Source organism: Corapipo altera, unplaced genomic scaffold (assembly GCF_003945725.1).
Source record: "Corapipo altera isolate COAL_440 unplaced genomic scaffold, ASM394572v1 23b, whole genome shotgun sequence".
In the NCBI taxonomy this organism is placed as follows: Eukaryota; Metazoa; Chordata; class Aves; order Passeriformes; family Pipridae; genus Corapipo; species Corapipo altera.
In genome coordinates, this window is record NW_020884885.1 from 4,463,710 (window position 1) to 4,479,031 (window position 15,322).

Here is a 15,322-nt window from a genome sequence, read left to right on the forward strand (position 1 = left end):
GACAGCCCCATGCTAGACCACACTGAATCCTCAGGATTGCTCCCGCCTCCCCTACACCCCAAAATGGCTCCCGCAGAGCGACGCAGGGCCGCGACCCCGCCCTGCCCTGGATTCCCCGGGGGGCGTGGCCGCCGCCTGGGCCAATGGCCGCGCGGGGCGGCGGTGACGCGCGGGGCCGTCTCCATTTCCAGGCGCAGCGCTGGTGTTGCGCAGTAGTCGGAGCTGATCGCCACACGGTGAGGACGCACCGCCGAGCGCTCACCACACCACACCTCACCACACCTCGCACTCGCCAGGCTTGGTCCGCACCGAGACCCGCAGCCCAGGTTCGTGACAGGTCCTGCGGCTTCCTTGCGGAGCGGGACGCCGGGGGAACTTAGCGGGTGGGGTGCGGCGCAGGGCGCTTCCGCTGCCTGCCCGGCCGGCTCGTAGCGCACGGCCGGCGTTCTCGCCGTGCCGTTTCGCTCGGTGCGCGCCGCGTCGCGGTCGATGCCGCAGCCGGGTGCGGCACGGCCGCCATTTTGTGGCGGAGCGATGGCGTTCTCTTTTCTTCCCCGACTCGGCGGGGGAGGGGCCGCGGGTGGAGCGCCCTGCTCCCATTGGCGTGGGCTGAGGCGGTGTCCACCCGGCGCTCTCCCATTGGCCCGCGACAGGGGCGGGGCCGGCGCGCGGCGCAGTGCGGCAGCGGCGGGCGGTGCTGAGTCACCCGCGGGGCCTGACGCGCAGTGTCCTCGCAGCAGCGCCGCGCACACACAGAACGCAGACAGCCATGAGCGGCTGCCGTGTCTTCATCGGGAGGCTGAACCCGGCCGCCAGGGAGAAAGATGTGGAGAGGTTCTTCAAAGGATACGGCCGTATCCGCGACATCGACCTGAAGAGAGGTTTTGGGTTTGTGGTGAGTATGCCCACCTTCTCCTCCCCCTTCCCTAGCTCTGCAGGGTCCCTCGCCCTCGGTGCTCATTCGCGTTTGATGTGCACGACGCTACTTATAAAAAAAAAAAAACCCGTTAATGTGCCCAAGGAGGTATGCCGTGTGACAAATAAGTATCTGTTCTTTTATTGGAGATGTAATTTCATACTGACACTTGTTGTGGTGGTTTTGCAGGAATTTGAGGATCCGAGGGATGCAGATGATGCTGTCTATGAATTGGATGGAAAAGAGCTTTGCAGTGAGAGGTGAGGTATCCTGTTTCATGGATGTGCCATCTTGGCTATCTAAAATAAGCAGTGAGTCAACTTTAACTTGTGTTGCATAATTAGTGCTGTTCAAACTATTTTGTGTTTGTTTGGTCCATGTGTCTTTGCCCCCCCCCAATTACTGTAGCAGGATACATAAGAAGAAAAAATGTAAACACGTGTGGTTTTCCTTGTTTTTTGTTTCCCAGGGTGACAATTGAGCATGCCCGAGCACGCTCGAGGGGTAGAGGCAGAGGGAGGTACTCTGACCGGTTCAGTAGCCGCCGGCCGCGCAGTGACAGGAGGTACGTGTTGCTTTGAACTGAGGCACTTTAAAAAAAGGAACGCTGTGGGCTCATCCCATCCAAGAACTTGAGCTGGAGTGAGCTGTTAAAAGGTGTTGTCTTTTTAGTCAGTCATTTGATGTGGCAGTAGGAGTTGGAGGATTATGGAACTGCTCACATATGCTTGTCATCTTTATGCTCCCTCCCAGAAGTGTTTACTGCCTGTCCTACATTGCTCGGGGCATTACGTAGTTCAGCTTGTAGTGCTAATGATGATACGCCAATACTGGCTCTTGGTACAGCCTTAGTTAATATTAAAGTGGTTATATATTGTTTGCTGATGAAAGTCTGAATTGTTTATTTCCAAACAGAAATGCCCCACCTTTAAGAACAGAAAATCGCCTCATAGTGGAAAATTTGTCTTCCCGAGTCAGCTGGCAGGTTTGTTGAAACACAATTAACTATTTTGATTTAATTTAAAGGAAATGTTATATAATGTAGTTATTTTGTAAAATAATTGATTAAAATTAAATCTAACTTATTAAAATGTTTATGTAATTAATATGATTTTTAATGTAATTTAAATATTTTGAATGAAAACTAGTTAATTTAAATTTATAATAATAATAAATTTATGTATTTGAGGATATATATTTACTTTTTTCTTGTTTTTAAAATCCATTTTAACCACATATTAAACCCTTTATTTGCCAGCCTATCTGTGTCGTTGGCCTTATGACGAGGAGTGCCTGTGGGTTATCCTAATCGTTCTGTCTTGGTCACTCTTGGTCGGGCCTGGTTGACTTTCCAGTCAGCTCCTACAATGTCACTTGGCCACCTCTAGATCTGTGTTTGCCGGTCTAGACGTAATCGATGCACTCCTTAAAGTGCCACATTGCAGCGATCCCAGAGCGTTAACGAGATCTGATTCCTAAGTTGAGAGCTGTTCTTCCTGTAACGCTTCCGAATAACGAGGTCCTGGTCGAAAAGAGTTGAAAGATACGAAATTAGGTGGTCGTTGGAATCCTGATCGCAGTAAAGTGGTCCTTGGTGACATCGAGCATAGAGAATGTCTGGATCCATCCATAGTCTCCTGATAGGGAGGGCAGTGCGATTAATGGCTTCCATCGACTGGGTAGTGTTCGTCAAGTGGGTGGCGAAGAGCCAGTCGGGCATATGTCATGACGGTATCTCCGGTCGCTTAATGCAGTTTGCTGCTTGGCTAGCCTAGGGAATTGTTAATGAAGGTAAAGTAAACTATATTTTTAATGACATATGGGGCACAAAATAATTGGCGTTATGTAAATGTAATTCTATATTCGTGTAAGATTTGTAATGTAAATGGAGACTGAAATAATCCAAAAATATATGGGTAGTAGTTCACACTCAATCCACTATGTATACAAATGTACTTTTTTATTTCTTTCTCTCTCTCTCTTTCTCTCTCTTTGTTATTTAATCTGTAAAATCATTGTAGACTAATATTTGCCTTATTGTTAAGACACTTTATTAGCATTTTGCTTAAAGCAATATGCTTTTTTTCATTTATTTCGTGCCCTAATATAGATAATTCAGTATTGATAGAATACAAGTATGGCAGTTGCCATGTTTGTGATTTACCTAACATCTTCTCTTTCAGTAGTCATAAGATTCTTTTGTTTGTTTTAAACTACTTTTGTATAGATAAGTATTAATTTCACTTCTGTGCATAACATAAGTGGTCTTGTGTTAGGATCTCAAAGACTTCATGAGACAAGCCGGGGAAGTAACCTTTGCAGATGCACACAGACCAAAGTTAAATGAAGGGTAAGCTTCTCAAATCACCTCTTGAAAGCTGTAGAGTAATAACTTACGTGTAATATTTGGGGAGGGAAGCTGGCTACTTTCAGTGTCAGCAGCTGTTCCTGGTTCAATTTCACTGCCCTTTGAAAATGCATTCAGTATTTAGGGAGTGGAATTTTCCATGCTTCAGTGATAACAAGGGATATTTATGCTGAGCAGTGTGTTTTGCAGTTTGATTTTGGTTTTTTTTTTTTCATTTTTTTCTCCATTTTTTCACGGTTGTAAATTGTGTTTGTGTTTATAAATACAACTTGTAATAGTAATCTTTGTTTTTGGGGATTTTTTTTCTGTTTTCTGTAGGGTGGTTGAATTCGCCTCTTACAGTGATTTAAAGAATGCTATTGAAAAGCTTTCTGGTAAAGAAATTAATGGAAGGAAAATCAAACTAATCGAAGGCAGCAAAAGGCACAGGTACGGATTTCTGTTCTCTTAAATAATGCTTAAATATTCACGGAGGAAGCCTTGAAGTCAGTGACCAGGCAGCTGAACTCTGGAGCCCAGTGAATTGCCTGGTTATTGCCGTGGTCCGTGGGATTTTGTTGCTCACACTGTTGCTCTTCATTTCCACAGTAGGTCCAGAAGCAGGTCGCGGTCGCGCAGCAGAAGCTCATCCGGGTCTCGTAGCCGTTCTCGTTCCCGCAGCCGCAAGTCCTACAGCAGGTCACGGAGCAGGAGCCATAGCAAGTCTCGGTCAGTTAGTAGATCTCCAATGCCAGACAAGAGCCAGAAACGTCGTTCATCCAGCAGATCAAAATCTCCATCATCTGTGGATCGGCAGAGGTCTAGATCAAGGTCCAGATCTGTTGACAGTGGCAACTGAACTATAAGTAACTTGCCTTGGGGCCCTTTTTTAAACCATACTTGCTAAAACTTGTGGTAAGTATGTGACTTTCTGTGGGGAAGGGTTTGGATGGGGAGGGGGGGAGGGATGGGAGAACTTTGTAGATGTGGACCATGGTGGGAAGGGTTATTGACTAATTGTATTAAATGTTTTTTGATAACCCTTTTCTTGCTCACATTTTTTTGTGAATGTCTGAAGTGTATAGTTTGTGTATATTGGCAGAGCTCTTTATAACTAAAGCAGAAAAATTTTTTTGTACTCGAAGTCATCTGAGCACTTAATTCTCAGTATATTCGACTGTGAATAGCAACTCAAAAGCATTAGTTTAATATCAGACTAATAGCTTTAGGCATCCAAGAGCTCTATATGTGCTGTAAATAAAGCTGTATTTCAGAGAGTATTTTTTTGTGCTTTTGAGACATTGTTTCAGTTATAGGTCAGCAGATAAGTGCTGGTTGGTACTGCTAATAAAACTTTATTTTAAAATATTTTCATTTAATATGACTTGCACTACACTAAGAAAATGCCCATTTCACTGCCCTGTGGTAATAATATTCTATGAAGCACTCTAATTCTTGATACCTAAGAATGAAATAGCTTAAATAAAGTATAAAGAAACATTTCTGTGTCTAGTTTGTTCTTAGTGTTAATAAAGTGTTTGTAGCTGCATTAAAATGTTTCTTAAAGATGGGTCTTCGGCAAAGTGATGACTGTTTCGGGCCTGGGGGAGAAGTGGCGTCCTTTTAAATACATCGTGCAATGTCCTTGAACGTCTGTGTGTTCTGAAAGAAGAACAATTATGCTTGTCATTGTTCAGAGCAAAAAGTGGAACAGATGAGTCATTTAGCTTTTAATCACTTTGGATAATAAGCATGGAATGTTAAAGATGGATGTAGTCAGCATACATCATTAGTGTGTGTGTGCAGATGCTTCTGAGAACGTTGAGATAAACCATTTTTATAGGCATTAGTCCTCATTCTGGGGCAAGAGGCATTTTTCAGTTGGTGGGTGGGAGTACAGCAGTGGTACCCTGAGGATTTGCGTTATAGTGTTTGTGCCTTCTAGGGGCAGCAGTTTTCTGCAATCCCTGCATTTCTCAAGCCCTCACCACAAGAGAGCTTTAGAATTTAATTTTAAAAATAATGTTTTCTCTATAAAGTGCTTTACAAAGCTATTCTAATAATCCGTTGAAACCTTTAAAAAGATCTTTGTAGCCTAGGCTGGGATTTGGAGAGATCATAGGAAGTGCAAGGGGGTTCCTTTCAGAAGGAGGTCTGACCTCTGCAGCCCTGCTGCGTTCTCTCCTTGCTGTTGCAGAGTCCTTGTGTACTGAGGTAATGGAGGGAGGAGCTTTTGTGCCTTGTGGATCGATGTGTTAAGGTGGCAGTGTACCAGCCGCTGCTGGGAGCCGGCATGGAGAGGGGCTTAGATCCATAGTTAACTGGATCTTTACTAGTCAGCTTTGGAGAAGGGGAGGCTTCATTCTCAGAGGCTTGGGATCTGATGCTGGATCACCCCAAGAGGTGGAAGAAAAGGGTTTTAACTTCTGGGGATAAAAGCAGCACTGACATGGGGGCGGAAGGTTAGCTGTGTTGAGACCTTAAGTGAGTTGATCCTGCTTACTTGGGTTGATGATGGGCATCTGTGTCCCAGTGGGACTTAGCTTCAACTGGAACCTAGGTAGCTGAAGGCACCTGATGATGGGAAGGGGGTGGGATGTCAGACTCTTCTCTCAGGCTAAACATGAAATGCTGTCTGCTGTATAAGTAGTTGTTCTGAATTCTGTTTCTAAACTGCACCGCTTACTTGCCTTGCAAGTGGTGTGAATAGGTGTCTGCATATTCCCTGGGGAGCTGGCTGTTGTGATGAGGAGCTTCCATTTTAAAACAAACTCCCAGGCTTTGCATTATGGGGGCTTATGTTGACTTCTGGCCAGAAATGATTGTGTGTTACTCAGTGTAGGTTCTTGGTACGAGCCTGTTTATCTTAGTTAAGGTGGATTACTTGAGGTTACAGTGCATACTTTGGACACTGGAGGTGTTAATGCCAATCTTCAGGAGTACCGGTGCATGTACTGTCACCATAGCTGGGTGGTGTTCTCATCAGGCGTGCTGTTGAGTGCACTGGCTGATAAAAGGCACATTCAAGTTCATCTGTTCTCAGAGGTACGGCTTGCTGGGCACTGACTCAACATACTGAGGCAGCCATGGTCATGGTTTTTGTGGCCTCTGCTGTGTGGAGAGAGTGTTGCTCAGGGTTTGGAAGATGGGAGCGACCAGCAGTCCACAGGCTGCTCAGCTGTGCACTGAATCTTGCTGGTTTCTGCACAGAGAAACTTTCACACCTCATTTTGGGTCTTTGTTAGAGAAATTACATTAATCTTCGGTGATGTCTTCAGCAGCCCCTTCCAACATGTGCCAGTAGGACAGTTACAAGTAAGTGAAATTAAAAAAAGGGAACTGATGCAGGCAATGATTTTCATACAGGCAAAACTGGGGGGAGTCACTTGGGACCATGGCTGTAAGCTGTCTCAAAGGGTTGTCAGAATGACTTGGAAGTCACTGAATGTCTCCTTTCTGGTCTGGCAGGGAGAGGCTTAGTCTGGAGCAAGGTCTTCAGAAAACAACATGGTGGGTGCAGGTAGCTCTGTGGCACTCCCTTTCTCTGGTGTAAAATGAGCACATAAATCAAAGTCCTACACAGAACTGCTGGAGACCTGTGAGCTGGCTGGAGAAGGTGCACCTCAGAGGGTTGTGATAACAGCTGCTGCAGAATCCATCTACTGTTTCCCCGATTTCCCACTGTTTCTGCAAGGTCTTGACACTGGTTTCATTTGTTGAGCAGTAACTGTGTCCGAACCTGCACAGATCACTTGTGCTGTATCTGAGGAAAGAGAAAAATGTGAGAATAAGCAGTTCTGAAACCAGGTTATGGAAAGATTGTGACACAGCTACAACTGGTATTGCTGGGTGATTTAAAGCAAGAGGAAGGAACTTGGAACTCCTACCAAAAGAGTGAAGCTGTGTTGTTTCCAGTGATTTATGATTCGGAGCCTAGAAAGCCACTTTTTTTTTACTGTAATCTTACAAGCACCTGCATGGCTGTTTTGAATGTCAACTGCTTTGCACTGAAGGCACACCTGAGGATCCAAATGAGAGCAGGTTTTTTTTCCCCATTAGCAGTTACCCTTCCACATAGCTATGAAATCTGGTAAAGTGATAACTGCAGCAGCTCTGTAGCAGCTACTCTGCTGCTGCTTTGTTCCCAGGGACTGTAGAAAGCTGGACTGGAAGCATCAGAGGGGTGACTGGTGGAGGATCTCATTCAACAGGGCATTCTTCAGCCATCATTGCAAATAGACAGCCAGGCTTTGGCATTATGGACCTGCTGAAGTTGGAGAAGAGTCTGTCTTACGTCTATACCAATACTGTATATATTTTTAAATTAAGTTTTGAGCTCTTTATATACTTTTCTAGCAAAGGATCCAAATGTTTCCTTCCTTCAGCTGCAGTACTTGGCAATTCTGTTCTCTTCTTCCTCCCCGCACTCCAAAAGTGACAACCTTCAGAGACTTGTTACTGTAAATCAGCAAATAAGAAACCCCTAAAACTCAATTTGTGAGCGTTAGCGGGCAGGCATTCCTTCATTATCAGCACTGGACACACAGGATGATAGCTCCTCTAATCGTGTATGTCCCATTCTCAGCTTGCATATTCAGTAAATGTCTTACACATTCACTACTTATAAAGTTCACGCATGTTAATTAGGTATCTCCATGATGTCAAAGAGGACCATGACGAGGATTGCATTCAGGGCTTTGTCCATGGCCTGCTGGCCAAATGCAAATGGTGGTGCCACACTGGTCAATGAGGTTCTTTGCACGCAACCTGGGCTCCAAAGCTCTGGGCTCTCAAAAGCTCACTCGGTTTCGTTCATCCTACTGAAGGGTTTAGAGGTCCCTTCTTCTGCAAGTGGCTGGGAAAGCGAAGGAAGGCTTGAAGAAGTCCAAATAACATTCAATTAATGCAAGCAAAACATGAGCTCTCAGGACACTGGTCTTACCCTTCAGCAGCCGTTGAAACAGAAATCCACGTTTAAAGCAATCAGCTGTGAACTCCATTCACTTCAGAAATATGCTGTGCAGTTTGTGTAGCTTCTGCTCTGGTCTCCCACCTCTTCCAGTATCCAGCCTCACAAAGAGAACAAAAACATAGCTGATGGGAGAGGGAGACCTGTTCAGAAGTTGTAAAGACGGACACTTCATACAAAGGAAAATGAATCAGAACTCTTGTCCACAAGATATTGGTAAGGCCAGTGCTTAAAAACATGATGCATCCCAGAGTACTTTGTTTTTAATGAGCGTTATAAAATACTTACTCTTCCGGCTATGAAGCAACATCTTGATAGGAGGTCTAGGAAGAAACTTCCTCCATGGGTGAGTCATTTCTCTAGTAAATTCTTAGGGGCTTTCATGTCTCTTTTCCTGATGTGCTAAGTCGGACACTATCTAGAAATTTTTTGGTTGCATATAGGAATTAATTTTGCAAGCCTTAATATCTAAAATATTATTCTATCTTTATCATTGAGGGGATGTTCTGCATAGTAGGAGCCTCAACTGACCTCTGCAGTGCAGGCCTGTGCTCAGTGGGCACAGCAGTGCTGCCTTCAGCACCATGATCCAGCTGGGGCTGCAGACATCACCTGAGCCCTCCAAGCAAATCCAAATAGGCACCTTTTACCCATCCCTGAGTGGTACCTGCCTTATGCTTTCAGTACGAGCCTGCATGGCACAACACGCACTCGGTGCTCTGGCATGGAGGGAAGCAGGAGCTGACCACCTGATGCTGGGGCAGGAAGAGGAACTAGGAAGGTGGTTGATCCTCCAGCTGCTGCAAGGGTGACTGCTGGTCATCCTGCCACTGCTCCACCCCTGGCTGCATAGGGGATGTGCTTCCCTATGCCTGCCATGCTGGGGAATGGCACATTGCCTGCCCTGTCCTAAGGCGCCATGCTTCCTGATCTCTTCCTCCAGATTTTGCCTTCATTTAAGACATTTATTGCCTTCAAATTGTCCCTAGGTCCAGGGAGAGACTTGAGAAACATAGCTGAACACATTAGACTAGAGCAAAGTGAATGTCATTACCTCACATGCCTGTGGATGCAGCTGTACGAGGCTTCTGTCAAATCACCTGCTACTCCATCCCTTCCTGCGTGAAGTTGGTGAGTGATAGCACTCTTCAGTCCTTCTGCATCAAGAAAGTGTTTCCCCATTGGTAGAATCCTGTCCTCTGCTTGCAGACTATAAAGCCTGGGTTTAAAAGAGCCTCACAGATAGGGAAGTTGTTATAGGATAGTTGTGTTACAGTACTGGGGAAGAGATTTTAATCAGGGAGGTTTGCTGCCCTAAGGCTGAGTTCTAATCCGTATGTTGAAGGGCATTATAATTCCTCAGTAGCATGTCCATTGCTCCTATTCATCTGGGAGCTCAGTAGGCTCAGCTTCTCCAGCCCTATTGCTCTGGAAACGCTGCTGGCAGCAGGAAGGAATGTTGGAGCTGGTCTCCCTGTTCCTCCACACTCGCTCTTGCTTTGGTTGGGAACTTTGTTTTCCAGGCTGGCAGCCAGGCTAGAAAAGCCCCAACAACAGCTCAGGAGCCCAGCACAGGCATCTCTCATCAGGTGGAGAGGAGCAGTGCCTGCAGCTCACAGTGGCTCTGCACATCCATGCCCAAGGCTTCTCCTACATCTTTGTGAGTACCACAGCGCCATGCTTGGAGGCAAGGCCCTTCCCCATAAATCACAGTCTCAGGTTTTGCCTTGAGACTTCTGTGTCACTGACAACTGCCTGACCTCATTGCTGGGCCCTGGCTGAATAAGCAGGAGGAGGTGGCCTACAGCACTGTATGTGTTTCATTTTTCCTCGGGCATCTGCAAGATTTCTAGACACAAGCAAGGGCTGCCAAAGTAGCACATGAGCAAGATCCATAGGAAATAAGTGAAAATGTGTGAGCGAAGCCCACAGCAATTCCTTATCTCTTTCTGCTCCTCCCTTTAGGTTTTTCTTTCCTGCAAATCCCCAGTCTTCCTACGGAAATGTTTGTTTTTCACTGCATTTGCCTTTTAGCTGTGCACCCAGTTTTGTAAGAGGTGAGAAAAGGGTCAAGACAAGCAACTAAGTGTCACTGCCTCAGCAGCACCTGGAGCCCCTTCCTCAGTGCAGCTCAGGTTTTTAAAAATGACAATGTTCTAATGCTCTCACCCTTTGTCTTTGCAGGGCTGTAAAAGAATATTTCAACTACCCTAATAGTTGAAAAAACGCCTGCTAGTTGTTTATTGTTCAAGCATTCCTGCTGCTTCCCAGTAGTTAATGGAGGAAATGCCATGGGAGCCAAGGGAGAAACTGGTCAAGGGAAGCAAGAATAAATTAGGATCATTGTTTCACCCTGGCTCATCCTGGGACATCCAGTTGTTTCACATGAGCATTGGAGCTGGGGGTTTGCATTCAGATGTGGCCAAGAGAACTGTATCTTGGCTCTAAAGCTGCTGCTCCCTTTGGTGGGATGTGGGAGGTGGGATGGCTGAAGGGCATGGCTGGAGAAAGGAGCATGCTCCCATGCAGTGGGCCTGGGTGTTGTGTGAGCATACTGCTGGTAGCCTGCCAGGGCTGCTGCTGACCTGGTGGCCACGTACCTACCTCTGTTCAGAGAAGGCTTTGGCCTCGGAGAAACTGCCTGTTTCATCCCTAGGCAAAGCATGCCTTTTCCTTCCTTCAGCCGCTTCCTGGATGGTCTCAGTTTCTAAAAGGTAAACTTCGAGCTGTTCTTCAGATGTTCTCCGCTTTTTCTGTCTCAACTCAAATGTGCTCCAGCAGCCAGCCCCCGGCGCAAGGGTCTCTTCTCTGCGTGGAGCCGCGGAGCTGCGCGGAGGGTCCTGCCCGGCTCTCGCCGCTGGAGGGCAGTGGCCGCACGCCCAGCGCCCCGGCGCTCCCCGCGGGGAACAGACCTCCTGAAACAGTCTCACCGTAGATTCCCTAGATCGCCTTTATGAAGTCAAACAGTCCCAAATTCAGAGATATGGCCTAATACAACAGGCATCACGGGACACTTAACAAACTGGAGGCATTAAAGGAGGTATTTAAAAAATGAATAAGAAAACATATACAAGTTTGCAGACTTCCTGTTGGAGCTCAAAATGAACTGTATTGTGGACTTTCTTTTTTAAAAGGAGTTAGTGGTTCATGCTTTCATAATGCAGCTTTATAAATTTATCCGATAAATACAAAATGTCTTATGTGCTTCTTTCAGTAGTGAGAAGCTGAAGCCCAGTTTTCTAGTTTGCAGCTGCAATCATTGTCTCTTCTGTGTTTTTACAGAAATTAATATAACTTGAGCTCAGTCCTGTAGTTGCCCAAAGCCTCTGTTCCATGAGATGTGCCCGACAGGAGCAGTGGTGCTTGATTTATGTCAGATTTCACTTTCTGTGGGCCCACAAGACCAGGCATGACTTCAACATCTTGTGTCCGTATTTTGCTCAGGTAAGGTTTGAGAAAACAATGAGAACTGTACAGTTATGTGCATGGCTAATCAGTTTGCTCTATGTGTTTTTGAGGTTTTGCCCATCACAGCCCTGCCCACATGTGGGCACTGTGCTGGAGAGGCTGTAAGGGAATGGAACAAGGAGCTTCTTCAAAGGCAATCATGATTTGTCATGACTTGTTCCAGCTGTGGCTCCCTCACACCACAGTTTTCGTACTCTCCGTATTTTTTCACTTCTGTCATCACCTGAAGGTGAGTCCCATTTAGATGAGAAGTTTTCCAGTTAAAATCTAGGTCTGTTCTGTCCTGTCACAGGAAAAGTTCTGTGTTCGGAGTGGTGGTTAGCACTGCTTGTGTCTGAGTCCCTTGCAACAGGGTCAGAAACGAAAAGAAGTTGAATGGGCTGGTCTTGAGATGCAAACCATTCACCACCTGGCATGGAGCACTCTGGGCAGAAGCTGCTGTGTATCACTGGCTGAGATCAGCTGTAGCCTGATGACACAGTGATGGCCACACTCCCCTCTCTCCTCATCCCCATGCTGGGTGCTAGTGTGCTGCCACACCAACTCCACAATGGCAGGGACTATCCGGCATGTCACAAGGAAGGGGCACATATGGAGGGGGGCTGGAGAGGCTCTCCCAGCTCTGGATAGTCCTGCAGGGCTCCCTGCAGCAAGGCTGAAGGCCCTGTCATGATACAGGGAGCATACCCTGGAGACTTCCTGCAGCCACTGGGAAGTGCTGGGAATGGACAGCACTGTGACCTGCAGTTCATTGCCCAGCTGTGTCTGCTGCAGCATTCCGGCACAGATGGTGGCCCCATCCGCCACCCAATGCTGGGGTGGGTGGAACCTTGCATCTCTGCCTTCCTGGTGGCAGCTGTGTCCTGTTCCCCACTGCTAGGCATTTGCTGGCTCCCTACCCTAGTGGTGCTACTCTCAGCAATCCTGAGCATAGACAGGAATCAAAGTTGGTTTTATTTATTCAAATCGCATTTAGCATCCATCAAGCTTAAAAATCACATGATTACCTTTTGTACAATTTTGTTTCATAGGATAAAGTAATTAATTTAGCAATTAAGCTGTACCCAGAACAAATGATGTAAGAGCACTCTGTGTGGGCTAAATTAGTATCTGCTGGGACACGATGCCAGCATCTGTCTGGTTTAGTGACATTTATTTTAAACAGTCAGAGTGGAGATGTTGCACCCTGTGTAATTTTACTGATGGCTTCATCCCAGCCAGAGACCCAGAGTCGCCTCAGTAGTGTCCACTGGAGCATGCTCCATTTGGTCAGCAGTGAAAAAGAAGCTTACTCTGATGCCTCTTCTCTGTGTCAGGGAGGGTGTTTTAAATTTGAGTTTGCTGGCCAGGTGGGCATTGTTTATGCCTCAAGCAGTGTGGGAAGCTCTGGAGAAAGAAATGCTGCTCCTGAGAGTGTGAGGTACTTCGGCCATTTAGACGAACATTTCTATTATATCAGTGCACTGAATCTTCCTCCGAATTTCTAGAGCTAGGCTTTCTACCAGCACTGGAAACTGCCAAAGGGCCTGGTGGGAGGGAAGTGTCCTGCCCCATTCTCTCAGTGGTGTTATTACCCTAAGGGATTTACTCCAGACAGAGAGCTCTGCTTCTGGAGAAGGGTGATTTTTATGGTAGGCAAACACAGGTTGCCATGGATTTCTGGCTGCTGAGGTACATTCTCTCTTTCCCTAAGGAGCCTGTAGCAGCAGGCAGTGTGGTGTTACATGGGAAAGACTCTGTTTTCCCTCGATGGGAAGAAGGCTGCAGGTCTGGGGCAGAAACCCTCCTGCTGATGTGTTGAGGGGAGCACTGGGGTCACCCCACATTCCCAGATGTAGAGGGTGTTTCTGCTTTTGCTGTCTCTGCCCACAGGAAGGGTGTCAGCATAGTGTTGGAGTAGAATCACCTTAAAGGCAGATTTTTGAGAGGAAATTCTATAGAAGGAAGCGTGTTCATGTCTGTGATGCTTATTTTTCTCTGTAGAAAAAGAGATATTGTTTATTATCTAATGTAGTTACTTGTTAACTATGTATTTAGTGGGTCTAGTTAATCTTGACTGTTTCATTTCCTAAGGGACCAGACGTCAACAGCTTCAGAAAAATTTGACAGCTTAGGTTTTCTTGCAACTTTGATAAAATGCTGTCAGCAGGACAGCAGGGCATTCCTTAAGCCTGTCTCCAATCTGTATAGCCCTAACTATTGCTCTTAGCTTCATGGGAGAAATGAACCTTGTCTACTGTTCTTTTGACCTTTGTGGGGTGATGTGTTTTCTCTGGGTCATATGAGAAGACTCTTCGACATGAGCTTGGGAGAGCTGATCTGGGCAGCAGAAGGTTGCCCAGTCCCTTGCCTAACTTCCAGCTGTGTATCCTGTACATCTACAAAGGGCAATTGCACCTTCAACTGAGGTGAGTGTGCTTTGTTTATATCAAAGCTTATATTTAAATAATTTCATTGGGTAGATTGTGCTCAAGTTCTGATGTCGTAGCTTTAAACTGTTCTGTTAGTGACATGAACTAGCCCTCCTTCCTACATAATGAATAGGAAGATTTAATAAAGGTTAGGGAAGTGGAAAGTAAGAAATAAGGTGATCAGGAATCACCAAGGATTAATGTAAGAGTCCAAGACCCTCATGTAAACCCCCAGGGAGAGCCAGGAGGTCTATAACAACGTAGACTCATCACCCAGTTTTCCCCCTCCTGCTGCTCCCCAAGCTCCCACATAAAGGGCAGCCAAATCGCCTGTATAAGTGAGAGAAATTTCCATGTCCAGGAGAAAGCCTTGAAACTACCACTACAGTTAATCTTAAAAATGAATTCCCAGGTAACTGTGTGAAAGACTTCTAAAAAGCATGAGGAGGAAAAATATCTTTTTTGGAGAACAAAAAGAAGAAATAATTCAAGTAATCCAGTCCAAAACAGATCTATATTTAAATGCGTGCCTGACCTTGTAGGACCAAGCTGACCTTTTGGAGTTACAGGGCTAATAAGTAGTATTATTAGCCACTGTGATGCCACTGTGGAGCCCGTGGCTTTGCCTGGTCATTGTCTGCTCCTTCAGCATCCTTGTATCACTGGCTTTGGTGCCTCGAAATGACCTTGTCTCTCTTCTTTCTTACACTTGTGGTTACTCATGGACTTTACATGGAAGCTGTAGACTGTGTGTATTAGAAGGTCAGATTTCTCTCTCTTCCATGGGTGTTAAGAGTTTCAAGAAGAGGACATGTTAGTTTACTTAGCAGCAAAGAGCTCCCTAAGAGACAGAAGTGGCGGCAGCCACATTGCACTTCTTCATGAGGACTAAAAAAGCAATTGAGGGGACGGCTGGGATCAGTCTAGATCTTGGTCCTGCTCTATAGCCATCTCCTTTGTGGGAAAAGCAGTGGGGAAGCAATTTGACCTTAATAAGCGATAAGCATAGCATGTTCTTGCTACAGTTTTCTTTTAAGCCTGGTTCTGTTTTCAGCATCCACAGAAAGGCCGGTGTGAAAGCCTGACTCCCACAGGCCAGTGGGGCATCCCAAGTGTGCCAGCCTGAGGGCATAGGAAACAGCAGGAATTCACAAGTCAGCACCATAGCTGAGGTGGGGCTCTTGAAACCATATCCCAAGGCATGTTTGAAG

The 15,322-nt window shown here is 46.1% G+C and overlaps 1 protein-coding gene across 2 annotated transcripts; it reads left to right on the forward strand.

Moving 5' to 3' along the window:
• Nucleotides 1–219: 219 nt before the first annotated feature.
• On the forward strand, nt 220–4,763 carry SRSF5 (serine and arginine rich splicing factor 5). Of its 2 annotated transcripts, none has more exons than XM_027642098.1 (8): nt 220–326; nt 738–895; nt 1,106–1,176; nt 1,386–1,481; nt 1,832–1,901; nt 3,193–3,266; nt 3,603–3,713; nt 3,873–4,763. In XM_027642098.1, the coding sequence occupies exons 2-8, from the start codon at nt 770–772 to the stop codon at nt 4,120–4,122; spliced, it is 798 nt and encodes a 265-aa protein (XP_027497899.1). In that variant the 5' UTR covers nt 220–326; nt 738–769; the 3' UTR covers nt 4,123–4,763. The 2 variants fall into 2 exon arrangements, with proteins under 2 accessions (XP_027497899.1, XP_027497900.1); XM_027642099.1 differs by having other exon boundaries at nt 741–895.
• The last annotated feature ends 10,559 nt before the right edge of the window (nt 4,764–15,322 follow it).

What these genes read in the sequence shown, in the direction of transcription:
- SRSF5 (XM_027642098.1), top strand. Translation starts at nt 770, where the DNA reads ATGAGCGGCTGCCGTGTCTTCATCGGGAGGCTGAACCCGGCCGCCAGG. An exon ending in CTTCCCGAGTCAGCTGGCAG is followed by an intron (nt 1,902 to 3,192) that starts GTTTGTTGAAAC and finishes GTCTTGTGTTAG; the next exon opens with GATCTCAAAGACTTCATGAG. An exon ending in GAAGGCAGCAAAAGGCACAG is followed by an intron (nt 3,714 to 3,872) that starts GTACGGATTTCT and finishes TCATTTCCACAG; the next exon opens with TAGGTCCAGAAGCAGGTCGC.